The sequence below is a fragment of the Serinus canaria genome, chromosome 18 (genome assembly GCF_022539315.1).
Source record: "Serinus canaria isolate serCan28SL12 chromosome 18, serCan2020, whole genome shotgun sequence".
Classification (NCBI taxonomy): Eukaryota; Metazoa; Chordata; class Aves; order Passeriformes; family Fringillidae; genus Serinus; species Serinus canaria.
In genome coordinates, this window is record NC_066331.1 from 6,921,325 (window position 1) to 6,935,280 (window position 13,956).

A 13,956-nucleotide genomic window follows, 5' to 3' on the forward strand; every position below is an offset into this window, starting at 1 on the left:
AGAGCAGTAGGAAACCAGGTTCCTTATCACAGTGCTACAGTAAATAAAGCACCTTCTGGCTCTGCTGGTTGCTCCAAGGTGCTTGGTCATAGGGGACACGGAGGGGCAGGATGGGGCCCTGCAGGGATGGCTGTGAGAGCAGGGGTACGCAGCTCCCCCCCACCCCCAGTGCTGCGGGGTCCCACATCTCCCAACAACAGCAAGGCCAAACCAGTAAGAAAATAAAGCTTTATTGGGAAAAGCAGCATTGTACTGAGAGCTGCAGTGTAGAACCCTGAGAAGATGCTCTGTCAGATCTGAGAAGAGCAAGAGGAAACCAAGGAGGGGCTGAAGGGAGGACCTGCCTGCATGTGAGGCTGTGTGAGCACAGCAGTCCCTCCGAATTGTTTCAGAGCACCCCGTGGCAGTAGCACCTCCCTCTGGGGTCCCCCTCATCCCAAACCTTCCCCAAGTTTGGGAAGTTTGGCAGGGATAGAAGAAAGAGGAAAATCTCATTTTTTCATCCTCCTTATTCCCCATTCCCTTGCTCTGTCTGCAGGGATAGGCACCCATGGTGAGCTCCTAGTGTCACTAGTGTGATATTTGCATATGCAAATCAAACAGGTTAACTTACATGTCTGTCCCCATCAGCTCTTGTTAAAACACTGCACTCCACACCTGCCTCAGCACTGAAGTTCCATTGAACCACGACAGCCTCAGCTGCAGCTCCACATTGGCACCAGCCTGGGACTTGCCAGCCTGGCTACGGCTCAGCGTGGTGGCTCTGGCTCAGTCTCTCTGGCACAGCGTCACCACTCGCCCCTCACACAGCCAAAACACAGGGTACAGGGGCTCAGTGAACACACTGTGGAAAGAGTGGATGAGTTTTGTCCTCTCCCCAAGGCCATAGAAGGAGAGGAGTCCCTTGCCATAATCCAGGCTGACCCCCAGGTTCTTATAGAGCTGTTCCTGGATTTTCTGGGCGTGGCCCTTGTGCCAGGCCAGGTAACAATCCTCCCTCACCTGCAGCCCCCAGGAGCTCCCATCCAGGCCAATGTTGAACCTGTGGCCCTGCTGCTGCTCCTGGGGCAGCCCCCGGTAGGTGACCCCCAGGATGACAGAGTGACTGGAGATCTTCACCTCCCAGTAGTGGTGGCCGGGGCCGTAGCTCTGCGTGCACAGCACCTGCCAGGGCTCGAAGCGGGGGCCCTGCCCCTGCCCAGGCACGGTGCCAGGACGGTGCTTGGCTTTGTGGGCACCTTTGGACACCTCCAGGTACTTGTTGGCTGTCTCAGGGTCGAAGGTCAGGTTGCGGTGGTCTGGGGGGAGCAAGGACACAGGTGGGGCTGAAATGCTTCATCACTCCTTTATGCCCTCCCAGGGTTGGCTCCCAAGATGGAAGGGAACAGGTTGTTTGGAGGGGAAGGGTAGTGGGGAGGATGCAACTCCAGCCCTAGAGGGAATGGAAAAGCCCAGAAATAGCTGTTGAGGCACTGAGACATGATGCTTTGCACAGTTCTTGCAAAACCCAGCTCACAACCAAGTGGCCATTGTGACCATGGTGGCTCTGTGGCCATTTTGACAGGGTTGTGCTTGGTTTTAAGAGCAAAAAGTACCAGTGTGGGTTGGGAGAGGGGGAGAAAACCAGGTTTTAAGTGAGCAAATATGGTATTGCAGGGAGTTACTCTCCTCTGCATGGGCTGTGATAGCTCCTGCCATGGGCATTCCCTGGTCACCAGTACCCCACCTTCCTTCCCCAACACCTGGGCCTGGCAGCTGGCTGGGCTCCTGCCTGCTGCCCATAAACAACAGGAGGTTTCTGTTAATAACCCTAAGAATGTTCTGTGAGGCCTGAAGAAAGGAATTCCTACAGGTCCCATAGACAGTGATTGCCTCCTTGGCAAGAGTGATGTGACCAACGGCCTGAACATTACCCAAACCTCTTCCCAACAGGGAGGAGATGGGAAGAGGAGCACAGAGGAATTTGCTAAAAGCAGGAGAGGGCTGGCCTGGGGAGAAAAGGGGACATGAAGGACTGTAGCTAGGAATGCTGAGGCCATATCCCTGGATAGAGAGCAATGACTGCAGGAAGGGCTCTGGACTGGGGCTATGCCATGCAGGGCAGTGACTGATCCAATACCAGACAGCCTCAATTCCGTGGGAAAGCACTTCCTGGTGCTGCTAATCTCCCTATTGGTCCTTTCCCATCCTAGCCCATCCACCCTGCCCCTACATCACCCTTCTCTGCATTTAGGGAGCCACATTGGAACAGTCAGGGAAGGAGGCCCTGCCCCTGCAGCCACAACTACCCTCCTCCAAGGAAGGAGCCTGGCTAGGTGACATCTCTTTCTGCTGGGGACCCCAGTGAGGTGCTGTCCCTCCAGCCCCCTGTGCTCCTTACCTTTCAGAAGCTCAGCTCGGAGCTGGCACTTGGGGAGAGGGGCCAGAGCCTTCACTGCCAGCTCCTGGGGATGCACTGGGTCTGTGGAAGATGGAAACTAGCATTTTGAGTAATGCCACCCAAAAACTTTTTTCTTCCTGGCTTCATGGAAAGAAAATGAGAAGGAGGTGGAGGAGACCATTGTATCCAAACCTGGGAGCAGGCATGGTCCACCATAGTTCAGCATTCCCAGCAAGGAGGGGCCACAGGGAGGCCACCCAGCTCAACCCACTTCATCTGCTGACCAGTAAATGTGTGTCCCACCCCAAACCCCTGTGCCCAGCAGCTGTGTCCCCAGCAGTGACACAGGCCAGGCTCATCTTCAGGATGACTCAGAGCCCTTCAAAGTACACCTGAGAGCAGGAGGGTTACCTTGGTCAGCAGGGCCAGGGGCTTTGGGGGCCACACAGCCAGGCAGGTCCTCCAGCAGGAGCCTGGAGATGCTGGTGAGGATCTCACAGATGGGCTTGATCACAGCAGCCACATCAAACTCCACAGGCACCAGCACCTCTGGGCTCTCCAGAGGTGGGAGCAGAGGGAACTCCTGCAGACAGACACACATACACCATGCACCAGTCCGGGGAGGACTCTGAAAATCCATTTACACTCACCATGTCTCCCCAGTGAGCAACAGGGGCATCCCAGCATTGTCCATATAACTTTTCAGGGACCCCCAAAAACCAGCTCTTCCCCACAGCCCCAGCACATCCCTGAGCCAAACTGAATGCTCCAGTGGGAATGGGTTGGACATGATTCTGCTGCCATCAAAAGGGCGCAGGCCCAAGCTAGCAGGAGGACACAGAGCCAGGGTGGTACCTGCAGGAAAGTCCTGTGCTCAGGGCAGGCCAGCAGGCTCTGAGCCCTCTCCTTGTGCTGGCCAAGGACATCCAGGCGGTCCCTACACAGGTTCCAGTTCTTGTCCACATGCTCCAGTGCTGCCCTCTGCTCTTGCTCAATCCTGGCCACTGTCTCACACTGGAAATCCTCCAGAGCTTTCTTCAGGTGGGTGAATTTGCTCTGGATCCCATCTCTGAGCTCAGAGCAGTCCTGGGCAGGAAGAGCCATGAGAACCAGTGTGCTCCAGCCCACAGGCCAGCACAGGGAGCCTGCAGTGTTACCTTGATGCTCTCTGTCTGCAACTCCAGCTCCTTCATTGCCTGCTCAATCCTCTCCGATTCCTCCTGGGCTTTTTCCAAGGATTCTGTTAAAAGGGTCTGTGAAAGGAGGCATAGAATAACATAGAATAGTTGAAAAAGTCCACCAAGATCATCAAGTTCTGCCTATGACTGAACACCCTCAACTAGCCCAGAGCACTGATTTTCATAGCCAGCCATTTCTCTCAATTGTGTCCAGTTGCACATGCTGTGGAACAGCCCAATGCTGCCCACCTGTCCCCCAGGACCCTCTCAGGGCTGCAGGACGAGTCTAACAGGGAAGGAGGCAGCTTGGGAAGGGGACTCTGCCAGGATAACAAAGAAGTTATTTTTTTGTGCTGCCTTTCATCCTTTTTTAGCTGTTTCCTCTAAATCAGAGGGTAACAAACACATAGGGCACCGTTCATCTCGCGCTGCTGAATTTACCCAGCTCACTGCTGGTCCTGACAACACCTGGCTCCTCAAGGAGCAGCCAGGCACTGGTGGCACCTCCCTGGCCAGCTGAGGCTGGGCAGTTTGGCACACAGAGGGACATCACGTCCCTGCAGCAGGACACGGGGCAGTGGAGGTGGATGTCGTGAGTGCCCGAGCTGTCACAACACCCCCCGTTCCCCCGCGGCCCCAGCCGTGTCACCCACCTGCTTTTTGGCTCGCTCCTCCTCGAAGAGCACCCGCCGGTGTCGGCGGCAGTCGCGCACAGTGCAGATGCTGCAGATGCAGCGCCGCTCATCCTCGCAGTACAGCTCCAGGGGCCGCCCGTGCCGCCGGCACAGCTCGGCCGGGGCCGCCTCGCACCGGCCCGCGGCACAGCCCCGCTCCTCGCTGTCCCGTGCCAGCTCCACCACGCTGTGCAGGGTGACGTTCTTCTCCAGCTCCGGGCACCGCTCGAAGCACCTGCGGCACTCGGGGCAGGTGTAGCTCGCCTCGGTCCCGGCGGCCGCCTGCCTTTGCTTGTCCCAGTGGTCGCTGATGCAGCGCCTGCAGAAGTTGTGGCCGCAGGGCAAGGTCACGGGCACCCTGAACAGCTCCAGGCAGATGGAGCACACCAGCTTCTCCTCCAGCTTCTGCGACATGGGCGATGCCATCTTGCCGGCGCCGGAGACTGGGGCGACAAGCCGGGAAATAGAAACTCGTGAGCGCAGAGGAGGAGGAGGTGGTGACGCTGTGCCCAGAGGCGGGGCAGGGCTCCCGGCCAGACTCCTGAAGTGACAGCCGGTGGCTGACCCCTGGTCACACTGGCGGTGCCACAGGCTGCGGAGCGAGGGCTGGAGCTGTTCCCCGTGCAGAGGGAGGGCTGTGAAGCACGATGGGAGACTCCGAAGAGGATGGAATGCTGCAGTGAGAGCACAGGGAGACGCGCAGGAGGCTGACAGGGATCAGAGCAATGTGTATTTCCATGAACACGTTTGCCGGCCACACATCCATATGCAATTGGATTTTCACTCCTTTATTGCCTTTTCAGGGAACGTCCAGGCATCCTCAGCTCTGCCAGGGCTGGGTCCCTGAGCTGAGCATGGCAGTCCCCCTGGCACAGACCTCTGTGCAGAGCTCCTGTCTGGGAACCAGCAGAGAGGCACCCACTGCTGCTGTGGCCACATGTCACCTCCCTGTGCCCTGACAAGGCTGTGACACATGCCAGCACCATGCTCTTCCCTTGCATCTTCTAAACCATAGCTCCGGCTCTTTGCCAGGTCCCCATGCACACCCACCACACCTTTTCCTATGAACTTCCTTGCAACACCTGTGCACATCAGCACCCTGAAACAGAATAAAGATGCCACCTGGGCCACCTGTCCCTGCTCAGGTGGAGTCTCCTGCCCGGAGGCTAGTGTGGTGCTTGTGTACTGCAAACCTTCGGCTCATTGTCACAGTTCAGTTTCAGTTTTCCCAGCCCAAGCCTTATCTCAGTGCCAGGCCCATGTGCTATCTTGGTCACGTTTCCAGCCTTGTTTTTCCAGCCTCCCCTCATCAGTAGCTTCCCCTTCACCTACACAGGGGAAGGCAAGCAGGGAGCGGGTCTCTGGTGGATCATCCAGACCAGCTTCCATGGCACAGGCAGGCTCAGAGCCACCCCCCTGAGCACCGGAAAGGACTTGGGATATGTCACAACTCCCTGCATGTCCCAGCAAGCTTCAGCTCCAAAACATTCCTTTGAACTGCAGCTGTCAATTCTGACCAAATATTTAAAGCTCAGAGGGGCATAACATGACCTGTGTGTCTGCCTGGAACCTGTGTCCCCACCATGGGCACCTCCCCAGTGCACTCAGCCCAGCTTAAACCAGACCCCAGAACCCTTCAGGCTGGGGGGATGTTCTGGGGTAAGTGGTAACAGCCCTGAGCACAGATAGCAGGGGGGCACTTCAGCCCAATCTCAGCTGTTTGCTGAAGGCTCCAATTCCCTGGAAGAAAGAACCTCAGAAAAAGTCACTGGGAACCAGAGCTGGGAAGAGGCAGCTGTACCAGCAGGAACATGTTGGTGTTTGGGGGTCCATGTGAAGAGGAGATGCACAATGGAACAGAGCAGAGGCTCTTCAAAGCCTGGGAACAGGACCTGCAGCAGTAGCAGCTCTGCTTGTGCTCTCCAGGTACATCCCGTCCAGGGAGAGAGGGGAAGGAGGCTGAGGTCCACATGCTTGGGTAGCTGAAGCCACCTCCACAAACACTGACCTTGTGCAGGTTTTACCACCTGTGTAGCCACACTCTTCCCAAACTACAACATCCAAATAGAGAAGTGACCCTGGCCAGTGGAAGGGCTGCCCATCTCCCCTGCACCCTGCTGAGCTCCCCAGCTCTGAGCCAACAGGCCAGAGTAACAGGCTCTTCCCAATAAAGACAGCTTTGCCAGCACTGCTCAGAGAATGTTTAATCAGACTCATCTCTCCAGGAGGATTGCACAAATAAAATCTGACAGTCCTGAACCACAGCACTGTGAGAGGAGGAAATCCAGGCTGGCCTGGCTCTGTTTGCTCCATAAACAGGCAAAAGGAAAACTCTGATTCTTGCAGGTAAGCAAGGCTGAGCATCTCTGGGGAGATGCAGCCTGCCAGTCACTGCTCAGCTCTGCTGCAGAATCAGGAGCAAGGTTTAGCCTGGCCATGGATTCATTTTGAAATGTTCTCGTTAAGCAGCTGCCAGCCCTGTGAGCACCCAATGCCAGCTCCCAGCACAGGGGAACTTGGAGCTGAGGGGATGAAACTTTGTCATTTCCCTCCTGAGGCACTGAGGGGAACACAGGAAATCCAGGAGCCAGCATTCCACAGACACAGAGGGGGACAGCTCTAGTAGATGCCGTAGGTGGGCTCCTGTGTGTCTCGGTACCTGTCCAGGTACCTCAGGGGCTGGTGCCGAGGGAACTTCACCTGCGGAGGGTGGTAGGGGGGCGGCCGCACGAACTCGAACACCGGCTCCCTCATGTCTGCAGAGAGTGACAGGTCAGCAGGGGGGCTCATATCTGAACCCCACACCCCCCTTCACCACACAGGACCAGGGCTGCTCAAACGTGCCCTTGGAGTTATTTTAAAATCCTCAGCCAAGGGTTAGGGGTTGTTCCTTCAGGCTGCTGTTAGTTTGGAGGAGGATGGCTCAGGAAGGGCTTAGTCTATGCTGATCCTGGACAAGTGAGCCTGCAGCCACAGGGCCATGCCCCACCCACAGACCCCCTCCAGCATCCCCATTCCTTACTGAGCAGCTGATGGAAGGTGGAAGTGACAGAGTTGTCCCACTGACACTGGAAAAATGCCAGCCCTGCTGGAGTCATGGCATCCTTATGCTTTCTGTAGAAGTCAAATGTGCTAAAGGTTCTCATCTTCAGGCTGTAGCTGGAAACAAGACACAAGCATCAGGTGAACCTCTCCTTGCAGCAGCACCCTGCTCCATATCACCCCAGGGCACATGAAAGAGGTGGAAAAGGAAGCCACTAAGAGGAAATCTCCCAGTGTCTCCAGCTCTGTGCACATTTCTGGGCAGGACAAACCACTCTCTAATAGCCTGTCCTGTAACAGCAGGACTCTGCAGCGCTGGGATTGTGGCTGCAGAGGACACACAAACCCAAATCAGCCCTGGAGAACTCTGCAGAGTGACAGGAGCTGCCCCTCTAGTGCAGTGACAGGTACACAAACCCCACAAGCAGCAGCAGAAGCCAAGGCCAGCAGGTGAGCAGAGGAATTACCACGGTGCGGGCCGAGCATCCTGGCTGAAGTCGATGGGACCCTGTTGCTTGAAGAGCAGGAAGATGAAGCGGTGGTAGCCCGTCCCCATGGCAGGGAAGGGGGGCAGGTAGTGGCACATCTCCTTACCAGCCTGGATGTCACTGCCTGGGATGTTGGTCCTGAACACAAAAACATTTACACTCATTTCCCTCCAGCAGATTCCTCCAGGACTGCAAATCCCTCTGCCATGCTGTGATGTGATTTCTGCCCCATTTGAGAAGGGAACAGATAGTAGAGATTGCTTTCACCACAGGAAAAATCCCGCCCAGTGACTGGAACTCCTGCATCCTTAGCAGGACCCAGAACACAGGGCTAAAGGAGCTGATGGCAGGAGCACCAGGAAAAACCATGGATTCTGAGCTGTTGGAGGAGTTTCTGCCCAGCCCACAAGAACAGAGCACCTGGCTCTGATGTACTCACACCAGCCAGTGGAGGTACTCCGAGTCTGCCTCCCTCAAATGTCCATCTGCCAACACACAACAGGGAAAAGGGACTTAGGGACACCCTAGTGCCAGCATCCACCCCAAAGTGAGAATGCCCAGACCTGCTTTGACCAGAGGGAGCAGCTCAAGACCCCCCAGTATTCCTCCCCTAGCAGAAAAGGAACTGATTCCTATAGGACTGAGTTTAAAATGAGGAGCAAAGAACTCTGCAGATCTAATGCCAAGATTCTTGAAATCTTCTTGGGTGGCTGCATCCTTCACTGTGCCTTGGTCTCTCAGGGTGAACACTGTCAGCAAAGCTGCCTTCCAGGCAGACTGCCTAGAAAGGGGAGTTTGGAGGTAACAAAGATGGGAGTCAGGAAATTGTTTCCTCTATAGTGAGACACAGGTTCTGTTGTGTCACTGTCCTTTCTCTCAACTGCTCCAGATTTGGGGAGGCTACAGTCTTCTACAATCTTTCCTCCATATGTAATATGTCCCAGTCTAACAGATATAACATCATGGAATCACAGCACAGTTTGGGCTGGAAGGGACCTTAAAGCTCATCCCACCCCCTGCCATGGGCAGGGACACCTTCTACTAGACCACGTTACTCCAACCTAAGCTTGAACCCTTCCAGTGTTCATCATCCCTGTGCAGCCAAAAGAATCAGGAGTTAACCAAAAGCTGAGTGAAACAACCCAGTTTAAACATGTTCCTTTAAAGAACTTGCTGCTCACCTGGGTTTGTGAGCAACAAGGTCCAGAGGGAGCCTTTGTCTGCTTCATATGACACTGCAGGAGGACTGGAAGCCTAAAAGAGCAACACAAAGAGAATGTAAATCACTCACACAACAGCTCCCATGAACTGTGTCTGGGCAAGGCTTGGACACAACACAGGCTGGACACTGCCAGACCATTGAGGAAACCACCAGGGCATAAGTAACCATCAGCCTCCTGCCAGACAACCTACAATCTCTGTCCCTATCACATCCATGAAGTATTTTTTCTCAGCACAGAGGAAACACCCTTGTAAAAGGCATCCCCTGAAATGAACCATGGCTGCAGGAAGCACCTGGCAGAAAGAGGCTTCCCAGGGGCTCCAAGTTGTTCCCAGCTCCCCTCACACACCTCTGATGGAGTCACCATATTCCCATAGTAGACTGGCACAAGGTGCTCATCCTCCTGGCTGTATTGCACCCTCAGGGCCACCCAGGGGGTGAAGGCGGCCCCCTTGAACAGGTCCCGGAACACCCCACAGTGCTTGGCCACGCGCTGCTTGTGGAACGGGCCACTGGTCCTCTCCCACTCAGCCCTGACCTCGTCGAGAGGAATGAGCACTGCAAGGAGAGAGGGAGGATGCAGAGGCAGCAGCTGGACAGCCAGAGCAGCTGGAGCAGGAAGGGAGGTGCTGGGGCACTGACCAGTCCGGAGCCGTGCTGCTCGTTCCATCTCAGCATTCCGGTGGTTCTCCCTCAGGATCCTCTTTCTTTCCTTGAGCTCCTTTGCCCGTGACAGCCTCTCACGTGGCAGGCCAATGTCTGCCTGGGGCTCTTCAGGGAGGGGTGAAAAGAGAGCAGGTGAAACATGTGAGCACCCAAACACAAACCCCTGTGAAATGCCTGAGAGTGTGAGACAGAGATGTCCAGAGATCAGGATCACAGAAAGGTTTGGGTTAGGAAGGGTTTGGGTTGAAGACCATCCACTTCCAACCCAGCCACAGACAAGGACACCTCCTGTGGTATTCACATGCCCTCTGAGCAGAGAAAAGCTGTGAGCGAAGCAGAGAAAAGAATGATCAAAACGATTCTTATCTCATTTGCTGCTCCTGTGTTTGTGCTCGTGTGGAATATGTTCTGGAGATTGTTTACCCAAGGTGATTGCTTGATTGGATTCTGGTGGAACTGTTTATGTTAATTAGCCAATCAGTCACAAGTTTTTGAGTAGTATTTTTCAATAGTTAGAAGTAAGTATGATGTAGTATAGTTATAGTATCATATAATATAAATATAGTATAGCTTTAATAAAGTGAGTGTTCAGCATTCCAAAGCCTTGGAGTCAAATGCCAATCATTCCCAGAAGTTGGGGTCACCTGATTTTCCATAACCTCCCACTGGAAAAGACCTGAAAGGACAATCAGGACTTTATTCTGTCCCCTCTGCACCTCCTTCCCCAGCTCACAGCCCTCCCATTCCCAGCTGTATTATCTGCTGCAGGCCTGAAGCTCTGGCTCCTTGTCTGCTCTCTGTGGCACTACTGGGGCTCCAAGGAATCCCTTCTTTGCTCTCTTACTTTCTTATCCTCTCATCCTCTCTCTGTCTCTCATCCTCTTTACCACTGTCTTTACTTCTCTTTGGGGCCTGCTCCAAGCTGCGGCTGGCTGCTCCAAGCAGGGCCCTGCACCCAGGCCCTTTGCAATAAACCACAAGTTCCAGACCTGGCTTCAGAGATCTCTCATCTCCGTCCATCCCAACTGTCCCACCCTGATGCTCCTACAAGCCTCCCTCCCTCTGGAAAACCCCTTTTCCCTGGAGACACCTGCACTGTGCCCAGGGGACAGAGGCTGTGCCAGAGCCCCCAGGGTGGTTTGTGGCCGTGGTACCTGCGGGGGGGTCGGTGTGTTTGCGGTAGGTGTTCCACCAGCATGGCTCCCGGCCCGCCCGCTCCGCCTGCCGCAGGTAGCGCGCGAAGCTCCGGTACCGCTGCAGCGCCTCCAGGTTCCCCACGTCCACATCCTCGTTGGGCATGGGCCCCAGCGGGGCTGCCCTCTTCCAGAGCACAGCTGCGGGGGAACACACATCCCAGAGGTTCAGAAGGAGGGAAACGAGCCTGGGATGGGTAGAGCACAGACAGGGCCAGAGCCATCCCCACCTCCCACAGCCACGTTCATGGAGTCACAGGATGGGTGAGGCTGGAAGGGACCAGAGTCATCTGATCCCACCTCCCTGCTCCAGCAGGCTCATCCCAGAGCACAGGACTGTTTCCAGTTGGCTCTGGAATATCTCCAATGAGGGTGACTCCATGCCCTCTCTGGACAATCTGTTCAGGGTTTGGGCACTGTACAGGGAAGAAGTTCTGCCTCACGTCCAGGTGGAATTTCCTGGGCATCACTCGGTGTCCGTGGCCTCTGGTGCCGTTGCTGGGCCCCTGGAGTGGAGCCTGGGCCCTGCTCTCTCCTCCCTGCAGACATACAGGGACAAGGGCCCCTCTCAGCCCCAGCACCCTCAGCCTTTCCCCAGGACAGAGATGCCCCAGTCCCCAGACCATCTTTGTGCTCCTCCACAAAGGAGGACCTGCTCCAGGAGCTCCGTGTCTCCCATCCCGAGGAGGCCAGAACTGGACACTGCTCCAGGGGAGGCCTGGCCAGGGCTGAGCAGAGGGGCAGCATCACCCCATGACTTGCTGGAAATCCTCTCCTAACGCACCCCGGGACACCAATGTCCACCTCGTGCCCTCGAGCACAGTGCTGCTCATGGACACCTTCTTGGCCACCAGGAGCCCCAGCTCCTTCCCCACAGAGCTGCTTTTCCTGCTGCTTAGTCCCGGCCTGTGCTGGGGCCTGCGTCTGTTCCTCCAGAGGTGAAGGACCCTGCACTTGTCTGTGCTGAACTTCGGGCAGTTCCTCTCTGCCCTTCTCCCCAGCCTGCCCAGGCTCCTCTGAAGGGCTCACAGCACTCTGGGCTATGGTGGACACCTTCAAACAACACTGAGCCCAGTATTGAAACCTGGGGGACACCACTAGTGACAAGGCCCGGCGTTCGGGACACAGCCATCCGAGAGCACCCTCCCCTCAGCCCCCCTTGCCCAGTGGGTTTCGGGGCTCCCCTAGGTCTCCCGTCTCTCACCGGCCGTTCCAAAGCTCCGCCCGCCGCGGGCCCCGCGAAGGGCCGTGCTCAGCAAGGGCGCCACCATCTTGTGCACCGCCTTTAGAAAAGGACCCTGTTGCCATCGTGACGGGCGCTGCGCCGGGCAGGCAGGCCCTGCTCGGAAGGCCCGCCCGCCACGGGGCCATCCTTCGTGGCGCCTGACTCGGGTGGGGCTGCCCCTGGTACTGCCTGATTAGAAGCGCCCCCACGGCCGGCGCCCTTCCCTCCCCCCGGGCTCGCCATCCCTGCCCTTGCCGCACTGAGGGAAGTGTCCCAAACCTCCTTCGTGCCGCGGGCAGTTCACACCAAGGCTGAGTGCAGGACAAAGCCAGCCGTGTTCCTGCCTTGTTTGTACTGAAGTTCCTGCTTCCCGCAAATCCCCGGAACCCTGTCTCTGGAGTTTTATAACCCGCAGCCCTGCCGCAGGGGCTTCCCCTCCCACGCTGCCAGCCCCTGGGAACACGGGCTCCCTGGGGAGCTGTCCCCAAAAGGTGGCGGTTTCAGGAGTCCATGGCTGCCGTCAGCTATCCCACAGGCGCAGCCCCCTCGTTCTGCGGGAACAGTCGCTTACAGGCTCATGGCTTTGTTAAAAAATAGCTTAGAAACTGTTGTAAAATAGTTGATAATCGTTAAGCATGTACTGTTAGTTTTTTTGTGAGAGGAATAGCGGATTTGTCTTTCCAAACCAGCTGTGGGTCTGCTGGTAGATAAAACCAGCACTGGGAAACAAACAGTGGGAAGGATTCCACTGATTGATGAATGGAAAAAGATATTTGCCTTTACAAATAAACTGTAGGTTTGCTGGTAAATTAAATTAGACATTGAAAGATGAAAGAAACAATGGGGAAGAAAACCCCCTAAATTCAGTAAGAACTAAAAATGAAAAGGGAGGGTTGCTCATTAGAGGGGAATAGCTGGTATCAGGCGTTCCAGGAAGTCTGAACCTCTCAAGTACCTCAGCCAATGGGGAAAGAAGGAGGGAAATGTGGGAAATTGGGATAAAAAAAAGGCTGTGTCCTCCAAAAATTTGAGAGATCCCAGGGAAATGCCCCATGGTCTCTCCCATTATTCAAATAAAGCCAAAAAAGGACTCCTCTGTCTTCTCTGGTGTTTGTGGATTAATTTTCCTAACAGTCGTTATATTGTAAAAGGGGTTAAAAGAGTAGTTATAAGAAATGAGGTTCTCAAGGTACCATAACACACCTCAGCAAAGTGCAGCACCCCCAGCAAAACGAGGCAGCCTGGACTGAACTGTAATGGGCCAATCAAGGCCTTAAACCTTCATGCAAATGAAGGATCCAAACAGAAACCAATCCAGAGGGACAAGAAACAGGATAAAAAGGGGGATCTGGCCCAGGGAAGCTGTGCTGTTCCCCTGAACCTCGGGGCCATCGCTGCTGAGCAGCCCCAGCGCCAGCGCTGCTCCACCCTCGGCGGGAGCGCTCCTGCCTGGCCCAGGCCCTGCTTTGGGCCTTTCTTTTATTATAATAAATGCTGAAATCACTTTAGTACCAGGAGTCTGGTTCCATTTTTAACAACTCGGCACTGAAATTGTTCCTGCTTCCTCAAGAGGCTCAGCACTTGTGGCAATGGCACCATCATGTTGATGGATGAGGCTGCAGGGCAGAGTTTAAACACTGTTTGCTGACCCCGAGACACAGCAAACCATGCCAGGTTGTGGCATTCAGGCATTGTCACCAACCACAGCAAGGTAAGACGTGCACAAAATCCTCACCAACAGCAAGGAAGTGTTTCCCAATACATCAAAACATGAGATGGAAAAGGACTCTCCTTCCCTCCATTTCTCCAAAAATGAATGGAAAACAACTTCTGTGAATTGAGGCTGCTGCTGCCCAGCCCCATGGTCAGACCTTGCTGTGGGCACCGA

At 55.3% G+C, this 13,956-nt stretch overlaps 2 protein-coding genes across 3 annotated transcripts; both read right to left on the minus strand.

The window, feature by feature from the left end:
• Nucleotides 1-214: 214 nt before the first annotated feature.
• TRIM65 (tripartite motif containing 65) lies at nt 215-6,274 on the minus strand. 2 transcript variants are annotated; one of them, XM_050981406.1, is made up of 6 exons: nt 4,212-6,274; nt 3,538-3,633; nt 3,236-3,466; nt 2,792-2,963; nt 2,381-2,461; nt 215-1,298 (listed from the first exon to the last, which is right to left on the minus strand). In XM_050981406.1, the coding sequence occupies exons 1-6, from the start codon at nt 4,656-4,658 to the stop codon at nt 769-771; spliced, it is 1,557 nt and encodes a 518-aa protein (XP_050837363.1). In that variant the 5' UTR covers nt 4,659-6,274; the 3' UTR covers nt 215-768. The 2 variants fall into 2 exon arrangements, with proteins under 2 accessions (XP_050837363.1, XP_050837364.1); XM_050981407.1 differs by lacking the exon at nt 3,236-3,466.
• A 144-nt stretch (nt 6,275-6,418) lies between these two features.
• On the minus strand, nt 6,419-12,196 carry MRPL38 (mitochondrial ribosomal protein L38). Its single transcript, XM_009094448.4, has 9 exons — nt 12,048-12,196; nt 10,805-10,984; nt 9,627-9,755; nt 9,334-9,542; nt 8,944-9,016; nt 8,202-8,247; nt 7,742-7,900; nt 7,255-7,391; nt 6,419-6,988 (listed from the first exon to the last, which is right to left on the minus strand). The coding sequence occupies exons 1-9, from the start codon at nt 12,112-12,114 to the stop codon at nt 6,852-6,854; spliced, it is 1,137 nt and encodes a 378-aa protein (XP_009092696.1). The 5' UTR covers nt 12,115-12,196; the 3' UTR covers nt 6,419-6,851.
• Between the last annotated feature and the right edge of the window lie 1,760 nt (nt 12,197-13,956).

Coding starts and splice junctions, on each gene's coding strand:
- TRIM65 (XM_050981406.1), bottom strand. CDS start 4,658: ATGGCATCGCCCATGTCGCAGAAGCTGGAGGAGAAGCTGGTGTGCTCC. Junction 3,467..3,537: donor TGCAGACAGAGAGCATCAAG/GTAACACTGCAG, acceptor CTTCCTGCCCAG/GACTGCTCTGAGCTCAGAGA. Junction 1,299..2,380: donor CCGAGCTGAGCTTCTGAAAG/GTAAGGAGCACA, acceptor TGCTCCCCCCAG/ACCACCGCAACCTGACCTTC.
- MRPL38 (XM_009094448.4), bottom strand. CDS start 12,114: ATGGTGGCGCCCTTGCTGAGCACGGCCCTTCGCGGGGCCCGCGGCGGG. Junction 10,985..12,047: donor GCGGAGCTTTGGAACGGCCG/GTGAGAGACGGG, acceptor GTTCCCCCGCAG/CTGTGCTCTGGAAGAGGGCA. Junction 9,756..10,804: donor ACACACCGACCCCCCCGCAG/GTACCACGGCCA, acceptor CCCTCCCTGAAG/AGCCCCAGGCAGACATTGGC.